Below are 25,272 nucleotides of genomic sequence, written 5' to 3'. Positions count from 1 at the left end.
CGGAATCGGGCGACACGGTGCTGTCGCCAGCCGGCTGCTGTTGTCTGCCAGGCTGATCTTGGCCGATGGCACGTCCGGAGCAGCGACAGATCGGTCCGTAGTGATGCGGTTTGGGCTCGGCGCGCGGCGGAAGGTCCGAGCGGCTCGTCCCCGCGCTAGCGCGGGCCGCCGGTCGGCAGCCCGGCTCCGCAGCGCGCTGCTGGTGGCGTCCCGCTCCGTCAGCGGGGGCCGCCGCTGTCGCCTGCGCCTGACACGGCCGTTATTGGCTATTGAGCCGCCGGCCCGCTGAGCCGCCTCCAGGCCGGCTCAACGCTCCAAACGCAGTCGGCCGTCTCGATATGGGGCTCGGCGGCGGCCGCTGGCTCGCCGCGCCGGCCGGCCGCCACGCTCGTGCCGGTTCGGAGGCGGCCGGCGGCCAGAAAATGCGGCGGATGAGCAGAGCTGGCACCGATGCCGGCCGTTGTCGGGCTGGTCTGCGTCATTGGTGTGTTTCGTGTGGCGATTTGGGGAGGTTTGAGGAGCAGAGTGTCGGAGACGTGACGCTGGTTGGCGGGCAGCTGTGGATCCCACAGCGGCGAACCGTATGAAGTCGAGTCAAACACAGCATCATTCCGTCTGTATATAGGCCACACTGTTTTCGCAATGTGCTCACGGATAACTGCCAGCTCAGGTTGCTCTTCAGTGTTCCGGCCGCCCTGCAAGGAATTCCCGTGCGTAGGATGCTCGCCTTTTCATCACACACCACTGTTGCCTGACGTGTTGATCTCCTCTGACTCGGGATATTTTGGTGAATCCCAGGGGCTGGAATTCGCCGGCTGTCGCCTGTTATTGTGATGTGTCTGACCATCTCACGGCTCGTGGTCCGTTCTTCCGCACCACCGCCCGGTCTCTGGTCCGGTGTCCGCTGTTGCGACGCCGCCGACCGGCGATTGCCCAGCCTCCGGTCCGGTGTCCGCTGTTGTGATGCCGCCGACCGGCGGCTGCCCGGCCTCCGGTCAGGGGTCCGCTTTTGTAGTGCAGCCGACCGGCGGCTGCCCGGGCTTCGGTCAGGGGTCCGCTGTTGTGATGCGGCTGACCGGCTGCTGCCCGGCGTCCGGTCCGGTGTCCGCTGTTGTGATGTGGCCGACCGGCAGCTGATGACGAGTTGGGGGTCAGAGGGTACCTCACGGGTTCTTTTGCGCGTGGCGCCGTAGTGCTCAACCTTTGGGCCGCAGTTTTTTGTTGTTTTGCCTTGTGTTGAAAATGGATACGACTCGCCTCTCGGCCGCAGGAATGGTCGCTCCCGTGAAGAGCACTGTCCAATGATGCATTATGCAGGCGTCGTAGCAGACGTGATATTTGTGGAGCGGGGATGTGGCGAGTAAGCGACGGACGCCGGAAAGCAGCGCCAGTCTGGGCGAGCGATGACTCTGGGGATGGCTTGGATAGCGTCAGGCTCGGTCAGGCCTGTGGGGACGCTGCGTCACGGGAGGAGGACGTGCGCTGGACGGACGGAGGTATCGACGCGGCCGCCACAAAGTGACTGTAAGACAACGCTAGGCTGATACCGCGGCGCGTTGGATCCGTCCTTTGTAGCGTCTTTAGCTCTGCCCGTCCTGAATCTGGTGTGCCTGAATGCATCGTTATGCTGTGTGGGACGTTCCCGCTCCGGCTGAGGGTTTTCTGTGCAATCTCACGCTCTCTCCCGCTGACAGTGGGATTTGTGGGCACCGATTCAAGGTGATGTGTGTGTGTGTGTGTGTGTGTGTGTGTGTGTGTGTGTGTGTGTGTGTGTGTGTGTGTGGTGTGTGTGTGTGCGTGCGTGCGTGCGTGCGTGCGTGCGTGCGTGCGTGTGTGTGTGTGCGCGTGTGCGTGCGTGCGTGCGTGCGTGCGTGCGTGCGTGTGTGTGTGTGTGTGTGCGCGTGTGCGTGCGTGCGTGCGTGCGTGCGTGTGTGTTGACCTCCGGATGGACGATCTTTCACGATGGTGTGGAGCCAGGGGGGTATTATCAGCCATTTGTCATGTTTCTGACATTATTTTGGTGTATGCGAATGTTTTTATCCTCGCATGAAGGCGAATTTTGTGGTTATGAGAACATTCCTGATTCCCATGGTCGCTTTGACCTTCAAAATGTCACCATTTTCGGATGATGAATTTTGGAACATGTTGAGACACAACTTTGTTTCCTATTATCGCAATGAACTACTTCATTTGGTATGTCTGAAGATGACCGCGTTTATTTGAACTTGTTCTTTAATCTTGATTCAATCTTCAATCAGTCATGGTGCCTTCTTGCAGAAATATTTTTTGGGTCCAGAGTACTTAGTAACTTGAACGGCCAATTAAAATCCGTCAGCGTCGGGTTGGAAATCAGTTCCGCCATTGACGGTATGGAGGTCCCGAAAGACCCATAACAGGTGCGCGTGTGATGGGCTGTGGGTGTCGGTATGGGTGCGTGACGCAAGTCGTTGATTATCGGGCGCAGGCCAGGGCTGCACACTTTCGTCGCAGCTCCTGCTGTCGTTGGCGGACAGCCGAAACGTTCGCGGTTTTGCGTGGTCTTAGTGTTCAGGGTCGCACACACCCGGACTCGGTAATGCCGCTCTACAGTCGCTTGCCCGTTCTCTGAGCGCTGGATACGATGTCCGTTCCTGTACTCTGAGTGCTGGGTACGATATCCGTTCGTGTTTATGCGGAGTCGTCTGCGCCGTCCGTCGCTGATCAGATTTGGACCGCGCCCGTCGATGGTGTTGGTCTTTGGGGAGAGATTTGCCGCGTGTGGGCAGAAAGAACGCCGCAGTGTGGGAAATCCCAGGTGATGCGTCCCAGTAAGCTCGATTGGCGGAGGTTTCTGATGCTCTCGCTGCTGCGCTTAGTGCCGATCCTGCCTCCGCTTGGCGGTGTCAGATGATCGCTGGGAATGGCTGCCGTTAATCTGGTGAACTAGCGGGGTTTGAGACCTGCTTAACAAATTTGAAATTGTAATTGATACTGGATCACTTTCGTCTTAGCACAACTGTGTTAAGGGAAGCCTGGGGACGGAACCTTTTGCCTAGAAGCTCAACTGGATTAGAAAGATGTAGCGCTTTGTATAGTTAAATAACTCGTCGAACGGTTTTGTTCCCCACCCCTTCCCTCCCTGCGTTTTTCACCCCCAGTTTCCCAACAGGCTGTTTGAAATCTTTAACAAGCTCCCTGTTCCATTGTGATGCTTTGATCGCAGTCGCTTCAATAATCCAGTGTAATCTATTCCGGCAAAGCAATGTGATTATTTGCTCACGGGGAGAGAGTTTACAGGCAATAAGAACCGCGCCAATCAATGAATGATGTTTGTGTAGAACATTGACTTGCGCCACACCTCTTGCCCAGTCCCGCCTGTGGGCCGCCGCGTTGCACCCGGTAAGGCACCATCCTGACGCGCCTCACCGTCGTGGGATGCACGCGCTGTCCTGCCTGCCACGCATCCGCGCGGTGCTGCTCTGATGCTGCTTCACGCTTGACTGGAATGTGTTATTGCTCTTCGCTGCTTGTTATGGGGTCTACTGCGAGCATTCCGCTGTAGGTTTAAGTCAGATGGCAAAAGGAAAAAAGCTTAAAAGGCAATGCGGCAAAGGACATGGTGTAGAATGGCAAGAAGTCAAAAAGATAAGTGTCAAGTGCCAAGAAATGTAAGGAAAAGCCAATTGGATGCATGTTAAGTGAATACATGTAGAAAGTGCAAAAGGTCCAAAAATAATAAAATCAAGAGATATGAAAGCTAAAACGTCAGAGGTTAAACGCTGGAAGTCAAATGGGCAGCAACTAAAAAGGAATAGAGCTCAGATAAATGTCAATTGAAATGCAAAACCCAAAAAGAAAACAAGAAACCAAAGGAATGGAAGTCCAGAGAATGCGATTAAGATGCCCAAATTCAGCCAAACATCCAGATGTTTCAAAATGTAGCCGTTCTCGAGATCTTGAGTAGCCGACTGCGTGGGGCCCCTCCTGGAGCAGATCCGGAGACCTCACGCTCTCCGCCCCACCACCTGGGGTGGGGGTGGGGCCCAGGCCTGCCGATTGCTTCCAGAGCAGATCCGGAGACTCCACGCTCTCCGCCCTAGTATCAGGCCTGTTTATCTCATTCACTTTCACGCCTTTATATTTGAGCAGGGACCTTCTTACAGGGGAGTGAAAACAAACAGGCCCCTGTTCTGGATCAGGAGGTCCCCTTATCACCCCCGGAGGGGCACCGGCTTCGGCCGGTGTAAGGGACTAGCGCCCCCTCGGGTCCCAGCTCCGGTAACGGGTGGACAGCGCAAGCTGTTCCTCTCAGGGCGTAGCGACCCTGCCGGTGTGTGAGCTCCCGCTCTTTGTCCCGCCCGCTTCCTTCCCACTACCCGCTTTCCCGCATCCGGCCCACTCATCACTCCCAATCCTCGTTTTATCTGGGTCGCCGTGCCCCCTCGCCTGCGTCCCCGGGTTGATCGGGTCCTGGTGGCTGAGGGGCGCGTCGTGCGGGTCAGTCGCGGCGCGTCCCAACACCCCACTCCGGCCAGGATATTCGGGGACGCGGGGGGCCCGTGGGGCCCCACACGGGTCTAGCGGCTTGTCGCTCGCGCTGCGGCTGGGTGCTCCGTGCGGGGCTCCGCTTTGGGCGCCTGGCCGTGCGCAGCGGCTTAAGGGGTCAAGGGGCGGCGGCGCTGAACCACGGTTAGGACGGGGAGGGGTCTTCCCGGTTACACCTGGTCGTGCAGGAGGCGTCGTTCGTCCCGTATAGCACCGGGGTAGCCCTGGCGGTGACCACTTCCCGAGGGAGTGTTGGGCCGTCCCCCAGTTGGGCTGGGTGGTGGGTGGGAAGCCCTGGTACTGAAACTTCACTAAAACTTGCATGGTATCTTATAACCAAGAAACCACCCGACCCCCAAAAGGGGGAAGGAACAGGAAGTTCAGAACAGGAAGCAGCGGGGAATCTTCGCCATCTCCCTGCATTTTGGTTTTCCAAAGTGACAAGACGAGGCTCTCGTCTCTCTCGCCGTTTCAGCGGAAGAACGGGTGTGATCGATTTGGAAATGTGGTTCGGTGCGACAAATTGCGTGATGCAGGGCTAGAGGTAGAGTTTGTTAACGGGGCATAGGCTGATCGTGCGATGGCTGCAGCCGAATTCACGTACTGCGTTCGGGACGAGGATGGCAAACGAGACGTTTCTGCACCTATCCGAGTGACACCACACCTGACAAAAAATGCATCCAGCAGAATAATCAACTGCTTTGACTTGCGTGGCGTTAGTGAAGAAGAGATCGCTGGCGGGTTGTCTGTGTTCGGCGTGACTGCTGTACGTAGGATCTCCATTAGAAAAGGAAGTGAGCAACTGCCGACACATAACATCATCTTGACTTTCAATCGCCCGGATCTGCCTTCTGAAATACGCGCTGCATACGCACGTGTCAAGGTGCGCCTTTTCATCCCGAACCCCATGCCATGCTTCCACTGCCAGCGATTTGGCCATACCAGACGGTACTGCCGCAACAAGTCTGCCTGTGGGAAATACGCTTCTTCCCAGCACACGACGGAATTTTGCGATTCAGAGAGAGCGTGTTGTGTGAACTGTAGCAAAGACCAGGCTCCGCACACGACTTACGACCGCACGTACCCAGCGTACGTGAAGGAAAAATAAATTATCTCGATTAAGACCACTCGCAACATCTCTTTTCGCGAGGCCAGAACACTGTACGAGGAGAGCCACCCTCGAACATCATATGCCGACAAAGTTAAGATCTTCACCACACGTCCGACCCCCACCGATCAAATGACCTCTGCTCAGTTTGTAGCGCTCTTGAAGTTCTTTGGTCTCTCGGTTGTGTCGCCGAACCAGGCGCTGGACTCCAATCTGGCAGCACTGGCTCCCCCTTCCTCGCTGGAGCCATCAAAGGAGACCGTGCTGCCAACCTCCTCGCCCCCGCAGGGGTTTCGCCGTCGGTGGCAGGGGACGGTGGTTGGACGGTGGTTCGGCGTGGCCGGGGTAACCAGGCTCTGTCTGCTGCCCCCATGTCTGCCAGCCCGGTGACTAACACAACCTTGGCGAGCGCGAGCTCGTGAACGGCAGAGACGCTTGAGTGTCACGAGGCAGACAGGCGCGCCCGTGAGGCAAAGCGGGCACGCCTGGCAGACTAGGAGCGTGCCAAGGCAGCCAACCGGCTGTCTGGAGCGGACCAGGTGACCGCTTCAACGGGGGAGGGCCTCCCACCGCCCCGAAAGCGTGTGGAGGCTCCCGCAGGCCCCTCCGACCCGTGGAGAGACCCGCCTATGGGTCCTCCGCCACCACCGCCACCAAGGATCATGACGTCGCCGGCGCCGGCCCCGTTTGGGACGGGGCGCCCGGAAAAGCGTGGTCCGCCGGGGGCCGATTTCACCAACGGATGGCGGTAGTCCCCGAATGCGCCCCAGGATCCGCCCGGTCCCTTTGGGAAACGGTTCTGAAGACAGGACCAACAGCCATCGGCCGGGATCTAGCGCTGCTGAGTTCTTTTAAAACATTACAGTGCTTTTAAAGCCCCCTCATTCAGTCGGTCTTACCGTGGAACTGTAGAGGTGTAAGGTCAAGCACCCAGGACTTGCAGACAATTTTAAGCGCGCACTGCCCGGTAGCCGTGTGTCTCTAAGAGACGAAGTTGGCGCCTGATGCGGCCTTCAGCCTGAAAGGGTACACTACCTTCCGCACTGACATGCCAACAGACACCGTTGCTTGCGGTGGCGTTCTGTTGGCTGCACACCAAAGCGTACCTTTACGGCGCCTGGTGTTAAGAACAGACCTGCAAACTGTTGCAGCATCGGTGAATTTCAACCGCCGTACCATGACCGTCTGCTCTCTCTCTCTCTCTACTTACCACCTGGGGTTTCATTTCCATCTGGAGGACTGCGAGAGTTAGTCTCTCAACTTCCTCCCCCTCTGCTCGCTTTAGGCGATTTTAATGCACATCATGCTGTGTGGGGGTGTGCTTCCACGAGCACTCGCAGCAGGCTATGTGAGGCTTTCGTGCGTGACGAAGGTCTGTGTGTTTTAAATACAGGAGCGAGAACGCATTTTACATTGCCATCAGGACGATCGTCAGTGCTAGACCTGAGCATTTGTAGTCCGCAGTTGGTACCATACTTCACCTGGGACACTTCAGAGGACCACCCTCGGAAGTGATCATTTCCCGGTCTGGGTTCGGTACCGTGATGGTGCTGTTCTTGGTACGCGACCTCAGCGTTGGAACTTCAAGAAGGCGGACTGGAGCGGATTTGGTACCCGCCTAGAGGCAGTGTTTTCCAACGATTCCGACTCTGCGACGCCGACCGCGGAGGAATTTACGTCTCGTGTTCTGGACGCGGCAAGCGAATACATTCCGCGCACCTCCGGATGCCCTCGTCGCATCCCTGTACCTTGGTGGAACAACGAGTGCCGCGACGCTATTCGCACTCGTCGGAGAGCTTTCAGGGCTTTTGACCGGCACAGCAATACATTAAACCTTTTGGCTTTCAGGCAAGCACGCGCGGCCACACGCCGCACTATACGAGAGGCGAAACGTGCATCTTGGCGCAGCTATGTCAACTCACTAAATCGCCACACGCCGACATCGCATGTATGGGGCCGCATTAAAAGAACCGCTGGATTGCACCCACCAATCTCACTTCCCGTACTGTGAGTGGGAAGTCAAGACATCACTCACCCAAGTGATGTCGCGGAAGCCATTGGGGAAGCCTTGTCAGAGCGTTGCCGAAATTGCACCTGCGATCCACGGTTTTTGCGACACAGGGCTACATGTGAAACTTCACATGTTAATTTTCATACAGATGACATCCTGACATACAACAAGCATTTCACTATGATGGAACTTGAAGCGGCCATTCGCTCGCTGCGTAGCGTAGCGGAGGGGCCTGACCTCGTCCACAATGATATGGTACGGCATTTTCCTCCCCGTGTACTATGAGTACTGCTGGCACTTTTCAACTGTATATGGGAGTCAGGTAACTTCCCGACAATCTGGCGAGAGGCCATAATAGTGCCTATTTTAAAGCCCGGGAAAACTGGAACGAACGCCCTTGACTATCGCCCGATCGCCCTCACATCTTCGCTTTGTAAGCTCATGGAAAGAATGGTGCATGTGCGGCTCTCGTGGACTTTAGAACGTCAAAACTTTTTCACGAATGCTCAGTGCGGATTCCGTAAGAACATGAGCACGATTGACCACATCTTAACTCTTGATACCGCAGTGCGAGCCGGATTTAGTAGCAAGCGTCATACCGGCGCCATCTTTTTTGACATAGAAATAGCTTGTGATACCACATGGAGACATGCAATTTTGATGAAATTACTTGATTGTGGCATCCACGGTCACATGAGTAAGTTTTTACAAAACCTTTTGACTGACGGATTCTTTCGGGTGCGTGTTGGATCTCATCACTCCGACAGGTATCCGCAGGACAATGGTGTGCCTCAGGGCAGCGTATTAAGTGTCATTCTTTTCGCAGTGATAATAAACAGCATAGGGGACACGCTTCCACATGGGATCAGCCTTTCTCTGTGCATAGACGACTTCACTATTTGGTGTAGCTCATCGACCACTCGCACGATGGAGCGACAGCTGCAGCTGGCTGTCACACGTCTGGAGAAGTGAAGTGTGCTCAACGGTTTCCGGTTTTCTACATCGAAGACAACTGCAGTTCATTTCTGTCGTCGTCGGCGTCACTGTCCTGAAATGGAAATCAGGCTGTATGGGCAACGCGTCGCCAGTGACAATTTCGCGAAATTTCTCGGTGTGCGATTTGACGCCTAACGTTTGCGATTTGACGCCTCGGTGACGCCTCACACACCGTGAGCACATAAGAAATCTCCGCGACAAGTGTTTAAAATCTCTTAACATCCTAAGGTGTGTGGGACGTACATCATACGGTGCTGATAGGAGGACACTCTTACTACCATATCGTTCCCTGATTCGTTCAAAAGTTGACTGCGGCTGTTTTATCTGTGACGGTTCATTAGACCTGATTAAACGCACTTTGAACACGGTGCATCACGCCGCACTACGTATCGCCGCAGGGGCTTTTCGGACATCGCCCATTGATAGTCTTCCGGTGGAGGCTCACGAGCCCCCACTGGCATTGCGAAGGCAGATGCTGGGACTGCGCTACACGTGCAAGCTGGCGCAGTTCCCAGATCATCCCACCCACAAAGCAGTGTTTTCGCGTAGCTTACGAAGGTTTTTTTCTACGTCAGCGGTCTCCACAAACTTCCCCCTTTTGGGTACGAATGCGAGAACTTTTAGACGCGAGCGGCCTCAACCACGACGTGTCATCAGACCTATACCCATGAAGACTGCTCCTTTGGAGCTAGCATCGCCAAGCGTGGATGTTTCTCTATCAAACATGCAAAAGCAACGCATCCTCATGACGAAACTTAAAGGGGCAGCCTTAGAACACATAGCATCTTTTGACGGGTACATGACGACTTATACGGATGGTTCAAAGACGGACGCAGGTGTAGGGTGCGCTTTTGTGTATGGATCCACAACACGGTCATTCACACTGCCTTCACACGCGCCGGTCTTCACCTCCGAGCTTATAGCCATCAGCAAAGCTCTCTGTTTTATTGAAGTGGACGATAGCAATTTGCATTTGATTCTTTCCGACTCCTTGAGCAGTCTCCTGGCTGTTGGCGGCTTTTCCTCGTGGAATCCATTGGTCCAGGACATGTACCCCGCAGTGTCGTCGTTTATGCAGAAGCGATGGCAGTTCCACTGGAACTCGCTGAGCGCCAACAAGCTGCAGTCCGTGAAACCCCGTATTGGACTATGGCAGTCGTGCTTTCGGGACAATAGGGTGGAAGAAGTTGCCCTTCGCCGGTTACGCATAGGTCACACATATGCTACGCACCGTCACCTGCTATTGGGTGGCTACAGACCATGCTGCGGTCGGTGCTCTGATCCGCTGACCGTGCATCACGTACTGGTCGCTTGCCGCCATCTTACTGCAACGAGAGCGCAGTTTTTCGGACACCACGTCCAGAGTCGCACACTATGCGACTTTTTAGGGGATTCTTCGAACGCCGACGAGTTTGGTAGTGTTCCAGTTTCTTCGCGCTATAGATTTCCCAGTAATCTTTTCATCATGATAATAGGCCTGATCATCAAGGCTTTATAGCGTGACCTGATTGATGCACTTTTCTGATTGACTGCTCTGCATAAATTGATAGCTATGGGCGCTGCATGACCTACAGTAGTCGATGCGCCCAAAACCCCAAATCATCATCACCAGAACGTCAAAACTTTTTTACGAATGCTCAGTGCGGATTCCGTGAGAACAGGAGCACGACTGACCACATCTTAACTTTTGATACCGCAGTGCGGGCCGGGTTTATTAGCAAACGCCATTCCGGCGCCATCTTTTTTGACATAGAAAAAGCTTATGATACTACATGGAGACGTGAATTATGATGAAGTTACTCGATTGTGGCGTCCGTGGGCACATGAGAAAGTTTTTACAAAACCTTTTGACAGACAGATTCTTTCGGGTGCGTGTTGGCTATAATCATTCCGACAGGTATCCGCAGGACAATGGTGTGCCTCAGGACAGCATATTAAGTGTCATTCTTTTCGCCGTGATAAACGGTATAGGGGACACGCTTCCACATGGGATCAGCCGTTCTCTGTACGTAGATGACTGCTATTTGGTGTAGCTCGTCGACCACTCACACGATGGAGCGACGGCTGCAGCTGGCTGTCACACGTCTGGAGAAGTGAAGTGTGCTCAATGGCTTCCGGTTTTCTACATCGAAGACAACTGCAGTTCATTTCTGTCGTCGTCGGCGTCACTGTCCTGAAATGGAAATCAGGCTGTATGGGCAACGCGTCGCCAGTGACAATGCCGCGAAATTTCTCGGTATACGATTTGACCGACGCCTAACATACCGTGACCACATAAGAAATCTCCGCGACTAATGTTTAAAATCCCTTAACATCTTAAGGTGTGTGGGACGTACATCATACGGTGCTGATAGGACACTCTTACTCCTATACCGTTCCCTGACTCGTTCAAAACTTGACTGCGGCCGTTTTATCTATGACGGTTCATCAGACCTGATTAAACGCATTTTGAACACGGTGCATCACGCTGCACTACGTATCGCCACAGGAAGCCTTTCGGACATCGTCCATAGATAATCTTCTGGTGAAGACTCACGAACCCCTACTAGCATTGCGAAGGCAGATGCTGGGACTGCGCTACACGTGCAAGCTGGCGCAGTTCCCAGATCATCCCACCTACAAAGCAGTGTTTTTGCGTACCTTACGAAGGCTTTTCGTACGTCAACGGTCACCAAAAACTTCTCCCTTTTGTGTACGAATGCGATAACTTTTAGACGCGAGCGGCCTCAACCTACGACATGTCATCAGACCTAAACCCATGAAGGCTGCTCCTTTGGAGCTAGCATCGCCAAGCGTGGATGTTTCTCTATCAAACATGCAAAAGCAACGCATCCTCATGACGAAACTTAAAGGGGCAGCCTCAGAACACATAGCATCTTTTGACGGGTACATGACGACTTATACGGATGGTTCAAAGACGGACGCAGGTGTAGGGTGCGCTTTTGTGTATGGATCCGCAACACCGTCATTCACACTGCCTTCACACGCGCCGGTCTTCACCTCCGAGCTTATAGCCATCAGCAAAGCTCTCTGTTTTATTGAAGTGGACGATAGCAATTTGCATTTGATTCTTTCCGACTCCTTGAGCAGGCTCCTGGCTGTTGGCGGCTTTTCCTCGTGGAATTCATTGGTCCAGGACATTCAATTGCGTCTTAGCTCATTGGATTGAGCAGGGAAAACGATCATACTATGCTGGATCCCAAGTCACGTGGGGATCTGCGGAAATGATCTTGCTGACGCGGCAGCAAAGCGCGCTACGACAGGGACACGCATTCCTATAACACCACTACCAGCTCAAGACATGTACCCCGCAGTGTCGTCGTTTATGCAGAAGCGATGGCAGTTCCACTGGAACTCGCTGAGCGCCAACAAGCTGCAGTCCTTGAAACCCCGTATTGATCTATGGCAGTCGTGTTTTCGGGACAATCGGAGGGAAGAACTTGTTATTTGCCTGTTACCCATAGGGCACACGTATGCTACGCACCGTCACCTGCCATTGGCTGGCGACAGACCATGCTGTAGTCGATGCTCTGACCCGCCAACCGTGCCACGTACTGGTCGTTTGCCGTGTCCTTACTGCAACGAGAGCGCAGTTTTTCGGACACTACGCCCAGAGTCGCACGTTTAGTGACTTTAGGGAATTCTTCGCACGCTGTTGAGTTTGGTAATGTGCTCCAGTTTCTTCGCGCTATTGATTTCCCAGTAATCTTTTCATCATTTTAGTAGGCCTGATCATCAGAGTTTTATAGCTTGACTTGATTGATGCTCTTGCCGGATTGGCGGCTCTGCGTAAATTGATAGTTATGGGCGCTGCATGACCTACAGCAGTCGATGCGCTCTAAAACCCCAAATCATCATCATCACCCCGTTATCACCTGACCTGCTCCAGAAAGCCCTACTCCAGGTCAGGAGGTCCTGGATGGAATCAATAGAAGCCCATCTCTGGATTAGGGCTCTGATTTACACCGGAGGTGGTGATTTTCCATCTTCGGTAAGATATGTAGCTGCATGTGGTCATTTTTGATCTGCGCTCTGATGCGCTCAAGCACAGATGCTTGAACCGGGCCCACTCGAGGTGGATCTCAGACTGATGGTTACCGAACTGGCATGCCTTTTTTCCGGAGCAACAAGCAGTTATGTAATCTGAATGCCTCGTGCAGGCTAGCAGCAGCTATGCCGTGTTTTTCGTTATTTGCCCCCTCCCCCCCTCTCTGCACATTCACAAGGCTGCCAGTTGGCTGGGCCCCACTGACGACACAGAGGCGGTGGCTTCACCCTCGCTTAGCCATCGCCGTCGTGGACGAGCAACTAACTGATCAAGGGTCCTTACGGCATACTTTTATTTCTCAGGACCCTTTGCTCTTCGCCTTTATGCACTGTGCTTTTATGATTTGTTTTGCCTTTTTTGGTTTTCGACTTCTTGCATTTTACCTTTCATGCTTTAGTTTTTTTATATCTTGTCATGGAACCGTTGAAAGCATATATTTTACCCAAGTACTACCGGGGACGTCTGCCAGTGCGACCAGCCGTCCCAAATGCCGTATTGTGGGGTATGAAGCGGCTCAGTTGGGAGTCAGATCGCCTCAGGTGCGCATGCAGAAAGTGATGGTTTCGAGCCCAGCCCGCTGTCAAATGTTCCGTGCCGTCCCCCTGGCGTTAATCGACGTGAGAGAGATGCCAAACCGACGCTAAATCATCTTACAGGTTGGCTTCGTCGTTGATCCCCAGTCATTTCTATCCATGCCATTGTGGTCATGAATTGTCAGTCGTGTGCGACGTTTAAAAAGAATTCGGCTGTCCTTGACCTGTTTCTCCCAGTGAACGGGCCACGTGTTGTGGTCCCTGTGGTCCCTTTGTGTCTTGGCCGGCACGCTAAATATGAACAATCATCTATTTGACAGCCATTTTCAGACCAGTAAATGCGTGCGCCCCACTCCAACCAAATGCGCAACATAGCCGACAGGATTTTGTCGGCTGTTCCAAGCGCTTCATATCTATTTTGTAGATCCTGTTGTCTGGAGGAGAGATCGGGTGAATATAACCTAACTTCGCCACGAAGCCGGGAAACTTTCCACCGCCACATCACGATGCGGTTGTGTTTGCGTCCACGTCAGCCGTCTGGCGGGCCTCATGCGCAGCGTGACGACACGGTGACGCGGAGCCACGGCCGTCACGACGCCACGTCAGCCGTCTGGCGGGCCTCATGCGCAGCGTGACGACACGGTGACGCGGAGCCACGGCCGTCACGACGCCACGGCAGCCGTCTGGCGGGCCTCATGCGCAGCGTGGCGACACGGTGACGCGGAGCCACGGCCGTCACGACTTCACGGCAGGCGGCGGGCGTGCTGAGCCGGCGCCTCTCCGTCCGCAGAGTGCCACAACGTTTTCACGCTGATCTGCCGGAGCAACCACGAGCTGAAGGAGCGCCACTACACGTTCACCATCAGCTCGGAGGACGTGCCGAAGGAGCAGTTCCTGCGCACGCTCTGTAGACAGATGGCGCATGCCACGTGCCGCGCTGACGCCGTGAGTGAGGTCGCCGGACGGGCCGGCCAAATGCACGGCTGTCGCCACTGTCGCGGAGACCGTGAAGGCATGATTGGCTCGGGGATGTTGCGAAGGAAAAATGGTTGTCGTTCCTTTTCATGGTTTGTCTCCTCGTGCTGTTGTGTTGGTGCTCGGTACAGTAGCGTGTTTTTCGTTGGTCCTTTTTGTGTCTTGCTTGTTCATTTTTTGTTTTGTTTTTTGTTTCATTTTCTTTTGTTTTTGCTTTTTGTGTTTTTTTGTGTTTTTTTTTTACTGGTACGCTGTCAGAGTGTCTCAGATCTCGAGGCACTGGGTGGGCGTCTGCCTGCCCGCCGTCCCTGACGGCCACTTGGGGGCTCAGTTGTTCGCGAGACGCAGCGATTGGTCGCGCGTCCCGAGCGGACCTACCTCGCTGTCTCGGCCGTTGTCTTGGTCTGTCTGCTCACCGCCCGGCCGTGCCGTTCGCCCCAGGAGAACTTCCTGACCGTACTGGACCCGCAGCATCTGGACATCGAGAGCAGCGAGGTGGCCGCGCACAGCACACTCAGCCGCGTCTCCAAGTGAGTCTGCGACCGGCCGGCACGCCCTGGCTGGCGGGCCGTCACGGGCAGTCTCGCCACGCCAACGCCGGTGGCGGCGGCGGCGGTGGCGGTCGACGCCGGGGCCGGACGGCCGGCACGCCCTGGCTGGCGGGCCGTCATGGGCAGTCCCGCCACGCCAACGCCGGTGGTGGCCGACGCCGGGGCCCGACGGCCGGCCCCTTGTGGCGTCTGGCCGAGCGCTGCACCTGACGCGGCTTGCTTCGTTGGCAAGCACCAAACGTTGGCACTTGGCAGCGTTTAACTCCCGCGCTCTCTTTCATCAGTTAATCGCTGAGAGGTCATCTTTGAAGTCGAGTTCCGGGTCCAACACCGTTTTGTTTTTCTCAAGTTGATGTTATCATGGATAACGGGTCCTACGGGCTGTCCCATTTTGCATGCGAGTAAGAGAGTTGTTGAAAGGGGCTATTTGAATTCCGCTCTGTCGAACAGCTAAGTCAGCCAGAGATTCCCGCCTAGGAGCTGGTTTGACCGGATGTGACAAAGATCTGAGAGCGGCTCCGACTCAAACGCGACGCGCCGTCCAGGGCCCCTGAGCACAGCAGCTCGTGGGGAGGGGGGAGGGGGGTGGCTAAGTCACCACAGTATGGACGGGTCGGGGACAGACGCGGGTTTTGGCATCGCATTTGAGTGCGGTCCCGTGACGCGTCATTCATGCCGTCGTCTCGTGCGCGTCCGCGCGTGGTGCGGAGCTCGTGGTCATCAGCAAGCGCTTTGTATTATTGGGATGGGGGGGGGGGGGGGCGAAAGCCCACACCTGATCTTGCCATACTCTGAGCACGCTTGGTGCTCAAGTCCGGGACCCTCGAACTAAGCACTATGTGTTGATCGCCTGTCGTAGCCTAGTTGGAGCGCCAGTGCGGTTCTTTGAACGGAATGCCTCAGATCGTACACTGCCCGACATTTTAAATACTGACTCTCCAGCTGTCGGAACTGGAAAGCTGTTTCAATCTACCTGCCGTAGGTTTCACCGTGATGTTCTCTCCACTGCCATGCTGACTCACAGTCGCTTACGTTGACGGTGTTTGTATTTGTAAAAAATTCGTTTGAATTGGGACTTTGCCTGGTAATTTGGAACCTGTGGCCGCTGCATGAGCAGTTGTCGTCGACGTGCCCTAGGACTACAAATTATCACCATCATCTCGTCATCCATCCGGTCCTATCCCGCCTGAAATGTTTGTATCGCGCCTCATGGCACCGAGTCGGCGGGAGCGGGCTGTCGCCCGCCGCGTTGCACTGTCATGTTTGGTTACCATGGAAACGAGCTGGCGGATGCCGCCACAAGCTGATCTCTGTGGGTTTCATGTGCCCACGGTTAACCTCCCCCCCCACGGAAACCATCTATATCCATCTATTGCCGCTCTTTTGCGGGCAAATTGTCCGCGGCATGAGATAGTGCTTCGACAAAATGAAGGCTGCGCAGCCCCGTCTGGAGAAGTGGCCGTCATCCTCACGACCAGGCGCGGCCTGAGAAGGTCATGTTTGTTGCCTGTGTACAGGCCACAGATGCGGTGCCCTGCGGGGAAGAGGGGCCATTATGCTTTCAATGTGGCGCCACACTGCCAGGCCGTCGTGTTCTCAAATCTTATCCCTGCTGCGTCACACTGTCTGTACGATTCGCATGTGGACCACGGTCTGTGAATAAATGGGAATGACAAATTTGTTGAAGGCGCTGCATGACCGTAGTGGTCGAGATGCCCTAAAACCCCAGTGATCCATCACTGATGTTAGCATGGGCACATGTCTGAGGGCGACCATGGCTGCTTTGTGCTCGGAATTTTCGTACCCTTTTTAAACAGTGCCAACCTTTGAGCCCAGATAGCCGCGAGCTGTATTGAGACATCATCAGCCCGTAGTCAGAACACGCTTACAGCTACCTCCGAATTTCCGCTTTGTATGCAAACCGCCAGTGGCTCTGGGGCGAGCCAAGTTTTTCGGTGGCGGCGGCGGCGAATCCGAGCCGTATCGAGTTTGGTGCGCGGCGCCGCCGGCCGCCGAGTGCCGTCGCCGGCGGCGGGCAGCGCCCGGCTTTGATCAGGCGGTGGCGCTGCCGTCGGCGTGTCGCGGCCCGCCCTAATTCAATCGGGGCTCTCCCATTACCCGTCGGTGCGGGCCGAGACGCGTCACCCACGGCCGCCGTGGCGCGGCCAAGCGTCGGCTGACGCGAGCGGCGCCGGCCGGCCGCGACCACTGTCTGGTCCGCGGCTGTCCTCGGTCACCGTCCGGTCCACGGCTGTCCTCGGTCACCGTTCGGTCCACGGTCACTGTCAGGTCCACGACTGTCCTCGGTCACCGTCCGGTCCACGGCTGTCGGCTGTGCTCGGCCACTTTTCGGTCCACGGCTGTCCTCGGTCACTGTCCGGTCCACGCCTCTCCTTGGTCACTGTCCGGTCCACGGCTGTTCTCGGTCACTGTCCGGTCCACGCCTCCCCTCGGGTCACTGTCCGGTCCACGGCTGTTCTCGGTCACTGTCCGGTCCACGCCCGTCCCCAGTCACCGCGCGGTCCACGACTGCCCTCAGTCACTGTCCGGTCCACGCCTCTCCTCGGTCACTGTCCGGTCCACGGCTGTTCTCGGTCACTGTCCGATCCACGCCCGTCCTCAGTCACTGCGCGGTCCACGGCTGTCCTCGGTCGCTGTCCGATCCACAGCTGCCTTATACAGACCAGTGCCGCCGGCCGCCTGTGATGTGTGACCTCTCGGTCCGGTCCGGTCGTGACCTGGCTCGTCTGCGGCCGCCCCGGTGACCGCTGTAGCGTCCGTGAGCCGGTCCGCGCCTGTTTGCCGAGCCGTGCCAGCCGCGCCGTCGCCGGCACGTTGCGGACTCTCCAATAGGATTAGGCGGTCCGCTCGTCGCCCGGCTGCCGGCCGCGGCGATCCCGGCGCAGCCAGATGGGCAGCCATCTTGGTGCGGTCCAGCCTGCCGGCAGGGTCGGGTCGGGTCACGCAAGTGTGTATGAGGGCGCCTCCATGAAAACATTCCTTCTTTAGAATGTGTAGAAAATGCCTGGCGGCGGAGTGTTTTGGTGTCTGCATGGTCCGACTTTGTTGTCACGTGTGCCTTGAGTATAAGACAATATCTTTATCCTGTAGGATGCATGCTGATGTGCAGTCATGACCGTCTTTTAGGAGAGAGGATGCCGATGCCATCAGCCGATGACCCCTTGTGGTGCTCAGCTCCCTGAGCGTGCTGTGCCTTTAGTTTTACATCACAGGCATGGAGCGAGCTCCAGTAACGGACTTGGCCATCGCCCCAAATGGTCGGACGGCAATAACGTCCGCTCGGCGCCCGTCGGAAGAGGCCGCCATCCGATACCGGGGCCGCCGCCAAAGTCGATTCCCACGCCGTTAAAGCCTCCAGGAGGAGCCGTTCAGATGAACGGTGGTCCGAGTCGAGCGGCGAGTGCTCGCGGCGGCTCGAGTAGCCGGCTCGCGTCGCCGTGTCGTGTCGGTGACCGAAGCGGGAGCCGCCTTCTCCCCGGCTGCTGTCAGGCTGTGACGGACCGAGATCGGTCAGTGGCGGGCCGGCCCTCGACCCCGGCTGTTGTCAGGTCGTGACGGACCCGGACCGGTCAGTGGCGGGCCGGCCACCAGCCCCGGCTGCTGTCAGGCTGTGACGGACCCAGACCGGTCAGTGGCGGGCCGGCCATCGGCCCCGGCTGTTGTCAGGCTGTGACGGACCCAGACCGGCCAGTGGCGGGCCGGCCATCGGCCCCGGCTGCTGTCAGGCTGTGACGGACCCAGACCGGTCAGTGGCGGGCCGGCCATCGGCCCTGGCTGTTGTCAGGTCGTGACGGACCCAGACCTGCCCTCGACCCCGGCAGCGTCGAGCGTGAGTCTCCGGCGCTGACGCTGGTCCAGAGGTCTGCGGGACGCCTCCGCTGCCGTCTCCGGGGCAGCGCGGGTCGGTGACCCGGCGCCTGCGGTGCGAGACGAGCGGCGTCGCCCGCTCAACAAGGGGTCTCAAGTGGCCGACGGCCCGCGCGCTAAATCACGCTGGCATTTCCCCGACGCCAATGTGCCCCGCTTACTAGCGCCCCCATGGGTCGTGTCGGACGGGCGAGAGCAGTGGTCGCTCGGGGTAGTCGTCTGAACAGATTGGACCTGCCGAAAATGGCGTTCGAGCAAGATATATAGATGGTTGAAGCAGGCTTTCCTTGTTCATCATATTTGTATTTTTGCCTGAGTTCTCTCTGGAGCTTAGTGAGTTTTCTCTTCGGAGTGAACATACTATCTCCGTGGGGTTTTGGCTTAAGCGTTGTCATATGCGAGGCGAATGTGGGACAGTGGTACAGCATTCTGGTAACGCTGTAGTCCGTAGCGCGACGATCGAAAAGAAAGCGCGAAGTTGGCAAAAGATCAGTTTTTGCACAATATTGTGGGGCTGGAAACTGATGCACCGAAATGCTCTGTTCGTGCCAGGGAAAATGAAATGGAAGCCTTCATATTTGGGGAGGGGAGGGGGCAATCTATTGACTCACACCTGCCCGCACGGAATTCTTGCATCAGAACACGTACGGGTTGGCGTTGAAATGACTGGTGCCTTTTTCCGTGCACGCCAGGGTGGGGGCCGGTAGCGCCCGTCAGGTTCCGGGGCGTTGGCTGTACGTCACAGCTGGTGGGGCGGAGCTGGGCCCGGTGCGAGATCCCCCCCCCCCCGCCCTCCAGCCATCTTCTAGGCGGCTCGGTGCCCCCCCCCCCCCCTCCCGTGCACGCCAGGGTGGGGGCCGGCAGCGCTCGTCAGATTCCGGGGCGTTGGCTGTACGTCACAGGGGCGGAGGTGGGCCCGGTGCGAGACCCCCCCCCCCCGCCCTCCAGCCATCTTCTAGGTGGCTCGGTGCCCCCCCCCCCCCCCCCCCCGTGTCGCTCTGTTTTCTCCGGCGCCGCGTGGCCGCCGTCCTCTGGTGTGCGGTCTGTGCGGCCCGCGGCCGGCATGTGCGCGCGCCTGTGCGGCGCCCGACTGTCACGTGTGTCCGCGTGTGTCAGGTTCGCCTCCAAGACGTCGCGCAAGGTGGGCCGCGCGTTCAGCTTCAAGCAGACGCCCAACAAGTTAAGGCGCGCCGTCTCCACCGTGATCAGTCCGTTCCAGGGCGGCACGCCATCCGGGCCCATGGCCGAGCTGCGCATGGCCTCATCTTCCAACCTGCGGGTAAGTGTCGGCCTCCAGAGTAGCAGCAGGCTAGTCTTGGTCTTCGGTGCCCCGCTCCAGGCTGGTCTCCACCTTCAGGGCACCGCTCCAGGTCAGTCTCCACCTCTAGTTCCACGCCCCAGGCCAGTCTCCACTAGTCCACCGCTCCGGGTCAATCTCCACCCCTAGTCCACCGCTCCAGGTCAGTCTCCACCTCTAGTCTACCGCTCCAGGTCAGCCTCCACCTCTAGTCTACCGCTCCAGGTCAGTCTCCACCTCTAGTCCACCACCCGAGTGGACTAGAGGACATTCTCCATCTCTAGTCCACCGCTCTAGGTCGGTTTCCACCTCTAGTCCTGGTCCTGGTCAGTCTCCACCTCTGGTGCACCGCTCCAAGTGAATCTTCATCTCTAGTCCACCGCTCCGGGTCAGTCTCCACCTTCGGTGCACCGTTCCGGGTCAGTCCCCTACCCGCCTCCGTGATGTCTGAGTCAGCCGTTTCTTCGCATAGCGTTACAGCTGGACGGGCGGTCGTCCGTTGGGTTTACAGCGGGCCGGAGCCGAAGGTCGATTGCCGGGCTCAAACCGGGCTCGGATTAAAAAAGGCCCTCGTATGTTCGTGTAATGGGGAGCAGCACTCGACGGTATGTGCCTGCGCTCCGTGACCTATGGCGGTTGTCTGGTTCGTGCCGAGGGATTGGCTTGTGGCTTAAGTGAGGCAGTCGAGTCGCTACTACCGCGGTAGTCGCCGTCTGTTGTGAAAAAAGCACCGGGTGCGTTTGGCTGGCTTGTTGTCCCAGCTATTCTTAACCTCTTACCATTAATTTGAGCAAGTCTTGTTTGGTTTGTCCAGACGTTACTTTAAGTTCGTTTGCTCCCTGCATATTCCGGAGGACGCTGCAGTCGCCTAACAGACTAGAACTGAATGCAGAGTTAGCTGGTCAGGTTTCCTGAACATACGAGAGCATTGCTGGGAGTCATGCCAGGCCGCCCTGAAATAGACTGCACCGCCCACCGGTCCCGGGAAGGGGTCGAGCCACCGGCGCCGGAGCGGGGCTCGGTGCTGGCCTTCGTGCCGGTGTCCCGCCCCCGCCCCCGCCCCGCCCCGCCTCGCCCCGCCCCGACAGCGTGGTCCGACTCGGCGCGGCCGACTGGCTTCCCGCCGCGCCGCCGCCCCATATGCATTGAAACTATGCAAATGCGGCGTCACTGCGGCCCGGTCTGCCAGTCGATCACGCGGCGACGGTCGGACGCCGGCCGTCGGCCCCTTGCCGGGCCGGCGGGGGCCCAACGCAGCCGGTGGGGCGTCACACGGCAGGCGCCAACGACCAGGGGAGCCGGAGGCGCCGCGGACGGACGGCGCCGTGCCGAACCCGCCAGTGGGCCGGCCGGCCGGCTGGCCCCGCTCCGCGCGGCTGGATTAGCAGGCTGGGGCTGGGTCCGGGCCCGGGCCGCCGTAACCGTCGTCGGCGGCCGGGACGGAGCGCTTGGCGGACGCACGCCGAATGCGTGATGTCGGCCGACGGACTGCGTGCTATTCAATTGGAGCGACGCCGCGAATACAGCCGGTCCTTGGGGAGGGTCTGGCGCGGATGCGGATTCTGCTCGGCTGTCCCCGCAGGCCAGCGTACGTCGTTTGTGAGACGCATAAAAGCCAATATTTGTTCCGTCCGCAGCCTCTTTCAGGTTCGTTGACCGGGTGAGCGATGCATCGAAGGACGTCAGGCGAGTGCTTTAGGCATCTACAGGCCCGTCGTGTTAGGAAGTGTCTCGTACTGCAGCCGTTGATGCATAGCTTACGTTGTTCGTGAAGAAGCCTTCAGTGCGCGTGAAAGGTGACGAGATGCCTGGCAGACTTGGCGCTTGTGAAAACGTCGAGAATCAGGAATTTTTTGCCGTGCGTGGACCTCGCGGTCGCTGGAACGCTTCGCGCAGCTTTAATTTCGTTGGACATTTGCTATATCTTGTCACTTTGTGTTTGTGCTTTTCAGCTGTGTAATTGTGACTTGTGTTTTGAACCAGTCTTCGCCGGCAATGAAAGTGTTGATATTTACGCGTGTCGTCGGAAACCCCTCGTCACACAAGGCGCATGAAAGAGTTCGTTGGCAGGTCATCCAGAAACAAGGCTGAGTTATGGCGATGGCCAGTGGCATGGTGCGGTGATCTGTTTGTGCCTTGCGTGCTGTTCGCGGTTTACAACCTTATGAGGAATCGCTGGCTTCTATGGGCTGCTTAAAAAGCCGCGACCTGCCGACCCCGCTCAGCGGTGTGCTCACCCGGCCTGGCCTTTGTTGTATATTAGAACTGGATCGCGTGCTTCCCGGCTGCGTTCGATTGCGATGAATGGCGAAAAGGCAGCCGTGATGGATCGCTGGAGCTCGCCCTTCTTTGGGCCGCCTCCACCGCCCGGCGACGTATCCAATTTCAGCCAAGCGTGCTGTGGCGATCCATCATCATCGGCACAATTCAGCACTCTTCCGTCGGAGATTTATCGGACCGATACGTGTATATCGTCTATTTACGTCGCGCCCATCCCCAAAGTCGCTCCCCATACCCCTCGCACGTGCCGTTCATCCGCCACCCCGCCAGTTATGTGGCGTCGTGTAGACGCCCGTAGAGCGTAGGTAGCGCACAGCGTAGATAGCGTGCCGTAGTGTGCCGCACTGGCGCCGGCCGGCGGGAGCGGTCCGCGCGCGCGGACGGTGACGGCCCCTCTCCTGTCCGACAGCGGCTCATCCACCAGTCGTCGGTGGCCACCATGTCTCCGGCGCGGCCGCAACTGACGCCCAGCGTGAGTGACCGCCCCGCTCTCAGCATGGGTGCGTCGCACCGCCGCCACGTGTCCCGCCCCGGGGCCAGCATGCCGCCCTGGGCGCTGCGCGCCCACCAGTTACCGGCGCGCCGGCCGCGTCTCGTTGCCGTAAAGTCGTGACGTGTCTGGCTCCGCTTTCGACCTGTCGCCGCGCCGCGTCGCGTCGCGTCGCCGCGCCTGTGTGTCAGTCGTGTGCCGAGTTTTCTAACGCGGCGTTTTCTCCTTTCAGTAGCTAGAGGCTAGCGCGTGCTCTGAAAGTTGCCAGTAAGTGTGTTTACTTTCCGTTCGGGGTGCGGTGCCTGCACGCTGCCGCTACCGCTGGCGCTGGCGCTGGCTCATGCCTGGGTTGCATGCTTGCCTCTCGCGTGTCGGCCGCACGCGCCTGCCTGCTGGTCTGGTGCTGGTGTCACCCGCTGGTCTGATGTTGGTGTCGCCCGCTGGCCTGGTGCCGACATCACCCGTTTATCACCCGCTGATCTCGTGCTGGTGTCACCCGCTGGTCTGATGTTGGTGTCGCTCGCTGGCCTGGTGCTGGCATCACCCGTCTGTCACCCGCTGATCCAGTGCTGGTATCACCCGCTGGTCTGGTGCTGGTGTCACCCGCTGCTCCGGTGCTGGTGGCGCTCGCTGGCCTGGTGTCGGTGTCTGCGGTACCCGTCCTGCGGGACGGCCTCCCGGTCCCAATGCGTCTCGGCCGCCGCGATCGCCCGCCGGACAAATTGCGCCCCGTAGCCGGCGGCCGTCGCAAACTGGCGGCCCCGAGGGCCGGTTTTTCTGCCGTTCGGCGGCCGACGGCGATGGATGGGACGGGCCCGCTGTGCGCGGCTCCGGCCACCGCCGCCCTCGCCGGGTCGGATCGGGTCGCGTCCGGCCCGGTCAGGCCGGCGGGACAGCGAATGACCGTAGCCGGCGGCCGGCCCAACCGTGTTTACCAGCGCTGCTGCTCGGGCGCCGCGAATCCGGCCGTCTTTACGTCGACCGACGGCGGCGTAACGCTGCCGTTGTCTCGGAGAGGGGGGGGGGGGGGGGGGCGCGGACCCACCGGGCTGATCCGCCGGAGGTTGGAAAGACAGCCGTCTTCTGAGGGCAGAGTGGCGGCCGCCCCGCGGTCACTGCACCGGGCGGGCAACGATCGCAGCGTGATGACGCCACGGAGCGGCGTCCGCTCGGCTCGGACGGCGCTAGGCCGTCGCCGCCCGCCTGTGACGTCAGACGTCTGCCGTGTCGTCAGCGAGTTGGTGAGCCCTGCGGGGCCCTTCCTGCCCTGTGTGGCGGCGCCGGATCCGCTCGGCTGGCTGCGGCCCGCCTCCGGCCGATGGTGACGGATGACGGCCTAATGGGAGCCGGGCGGGCGGCCGGTCCTGCGCGCCGCGCCCGCGGCTCCGCGGCGCGCAGGATCCGCCGACCCGCGCCGCTCCACGCGACGCCGAGACGGCCGGCGCTGGCCGATGGCTGAGGACGCCCGGAAGGCTAAGCGGCGCGGCTTGCGGCGCTGACCGGTGGCTGGGGAGGGGTGGAAGGCTAAGCGGCGCGGCTCGCGGTGCTGACCGGTGGCTGGGGAGGGGTGGAAGGCTAAGCGGCGCGGCTCGCGGCGCTGACCGGTGGCTGGGGAGGGGTGGAAGGCTAAGCGGCGCGGCTCGCGGCGCTGACCGGTGGCTGGGGAGGGGTGGAAGGCTAAGCGGCGCGGCTCGCGGCGCTGACCGGTGGCTGGTCAGGGGTTGAATGAGAAACGGCGCGGCTCGCGGCGCTGACCGGTGGCTGGTCGGGGGTTGAATGAGAAACGGCGCGGCTCGCGGCGCTGACCGGTGGCTGGTCGGGGGTTGAATGAGAAGCGGCGCGGCTCGCGGCGCTGACCGGTGGCTGGTCAGGGGTTGAATGAGAAGCGACGCGGCTCGCGGCGCTGACCGGTGGCTGGTCAGGGGTTCAATGAGAAGCGGCGCGGCTCGCGGCGCTGACGGTCGCGCACTGTGGGCCTGCCGGGCGGGAGGAGCCCGGTGGCACGCGGGCTCTGGAGGTGCTTCAAGGATGGGTTGGAGGACGTGCCTCGCGCTTCTTGCAGCCTGCAGCCATGAGCATTGATCGTGTTTGCTAGCGCGGCATTGGGGCCTTGACACGATACGATGTAGCTTGATTGTTGGCTGCATTGTGGGGCACAGTTAGTTTGTCCTGGCTGTTTTATGCAATGCGGAGTGTGCTGGCACCTGTAGTGAGGGACATGTCGACTCGGATGGCGTCACATCAACCAGCGATGTGACGTCATCCGACGCATCTCACCTTCGTTGAATGTGATGTCCGTGCCTTGCCGTCTTTGGCTTTTTTAGTGCTGGGGCGAACTAACTATGAAGCGATAGGTAGAGCGCACAGCAACGCCGTAACTATAGATTGGTCTCGTTGTGATGCATGCTCGCACCTAGAATGGGGTCGTTTTACTGAAATGGGCAGTTATAACCAAAGCTGGCATGCCACTCACCTCGAAGGCAGTGTCTTCTCCACCCTAGCAGGGCTGTTGGTGCTGTGTTAGTCATGCGGCGAAATGGCTGACCCGCGCACACGCCGTCTGGGTGGCGC

The 25,272-nt window shown here is 58.4% G+C and overlaps 1 protein-coding gene across 3 annotated transcripts in view; it reads left to right on the top strand.

Moving 5' to 3' along the window:
• Positions 1-25,272, top strand: part of pbl (epithelial cell transforming 2 pebble) — a 68,598-nt gene that overhangs the window by 42,042 nt on the left and 1,284 nt on the right. The window contains exons 18-22 of one of the 3 annotated variants that reach the window (XM_037219818.1): positions 14,011-14,165; positions 14,637-14,725; positions 19,751-19,913; positions 22,621-22,683; positions 22,934-22,968. In XM_037219818.1, coding sequence (XP_037075713.1) covers positions 14,011-14,165; positions 14,637-14,725; positions 19,751-19,913; positions 22,621-22,683; positions 22,934-22,936 — 473 coding nt within the window. In that variant the 3' untranslated portion in view covers positions 22,937-22,968. The remainder of the gene's footprint in view (positions 1-14,010; positions 14,166-14,636; positions 14,726-19,750; positions 19,914-22,620; positions 22,684-22,933; positions 22,969-25,272) is intronic. The other 2 variants (XM_037219816.1, XM_037219817.1) reach the window with 2 other exon arrangements.

This window comes from Pollicipes pollicipes, unplaced genomic scaffold (genome assembly GCF_011947565.3).
Source record: "Pollicipes pollicipes isolate AB1234 unplaced genomic scaffold, Ppol_2.1 Scaffold_4295;HRSCAF=5057_pilon_pilon_pilon, whole genome shotgun sequence".
NCBI classification, from domain to species: Eukaryota; Metazoa; Arthropoda; class Thecostraca; order Pollicipedomorpha; family Pollicipedidae; genus Pollicipes; species Pollicipes pollicipes.
The sequence above is the reverse complement of the archived record's forward strand: the minus strand, read 5'-3'. Positions and strand labels throughout refer to the sequence as shown.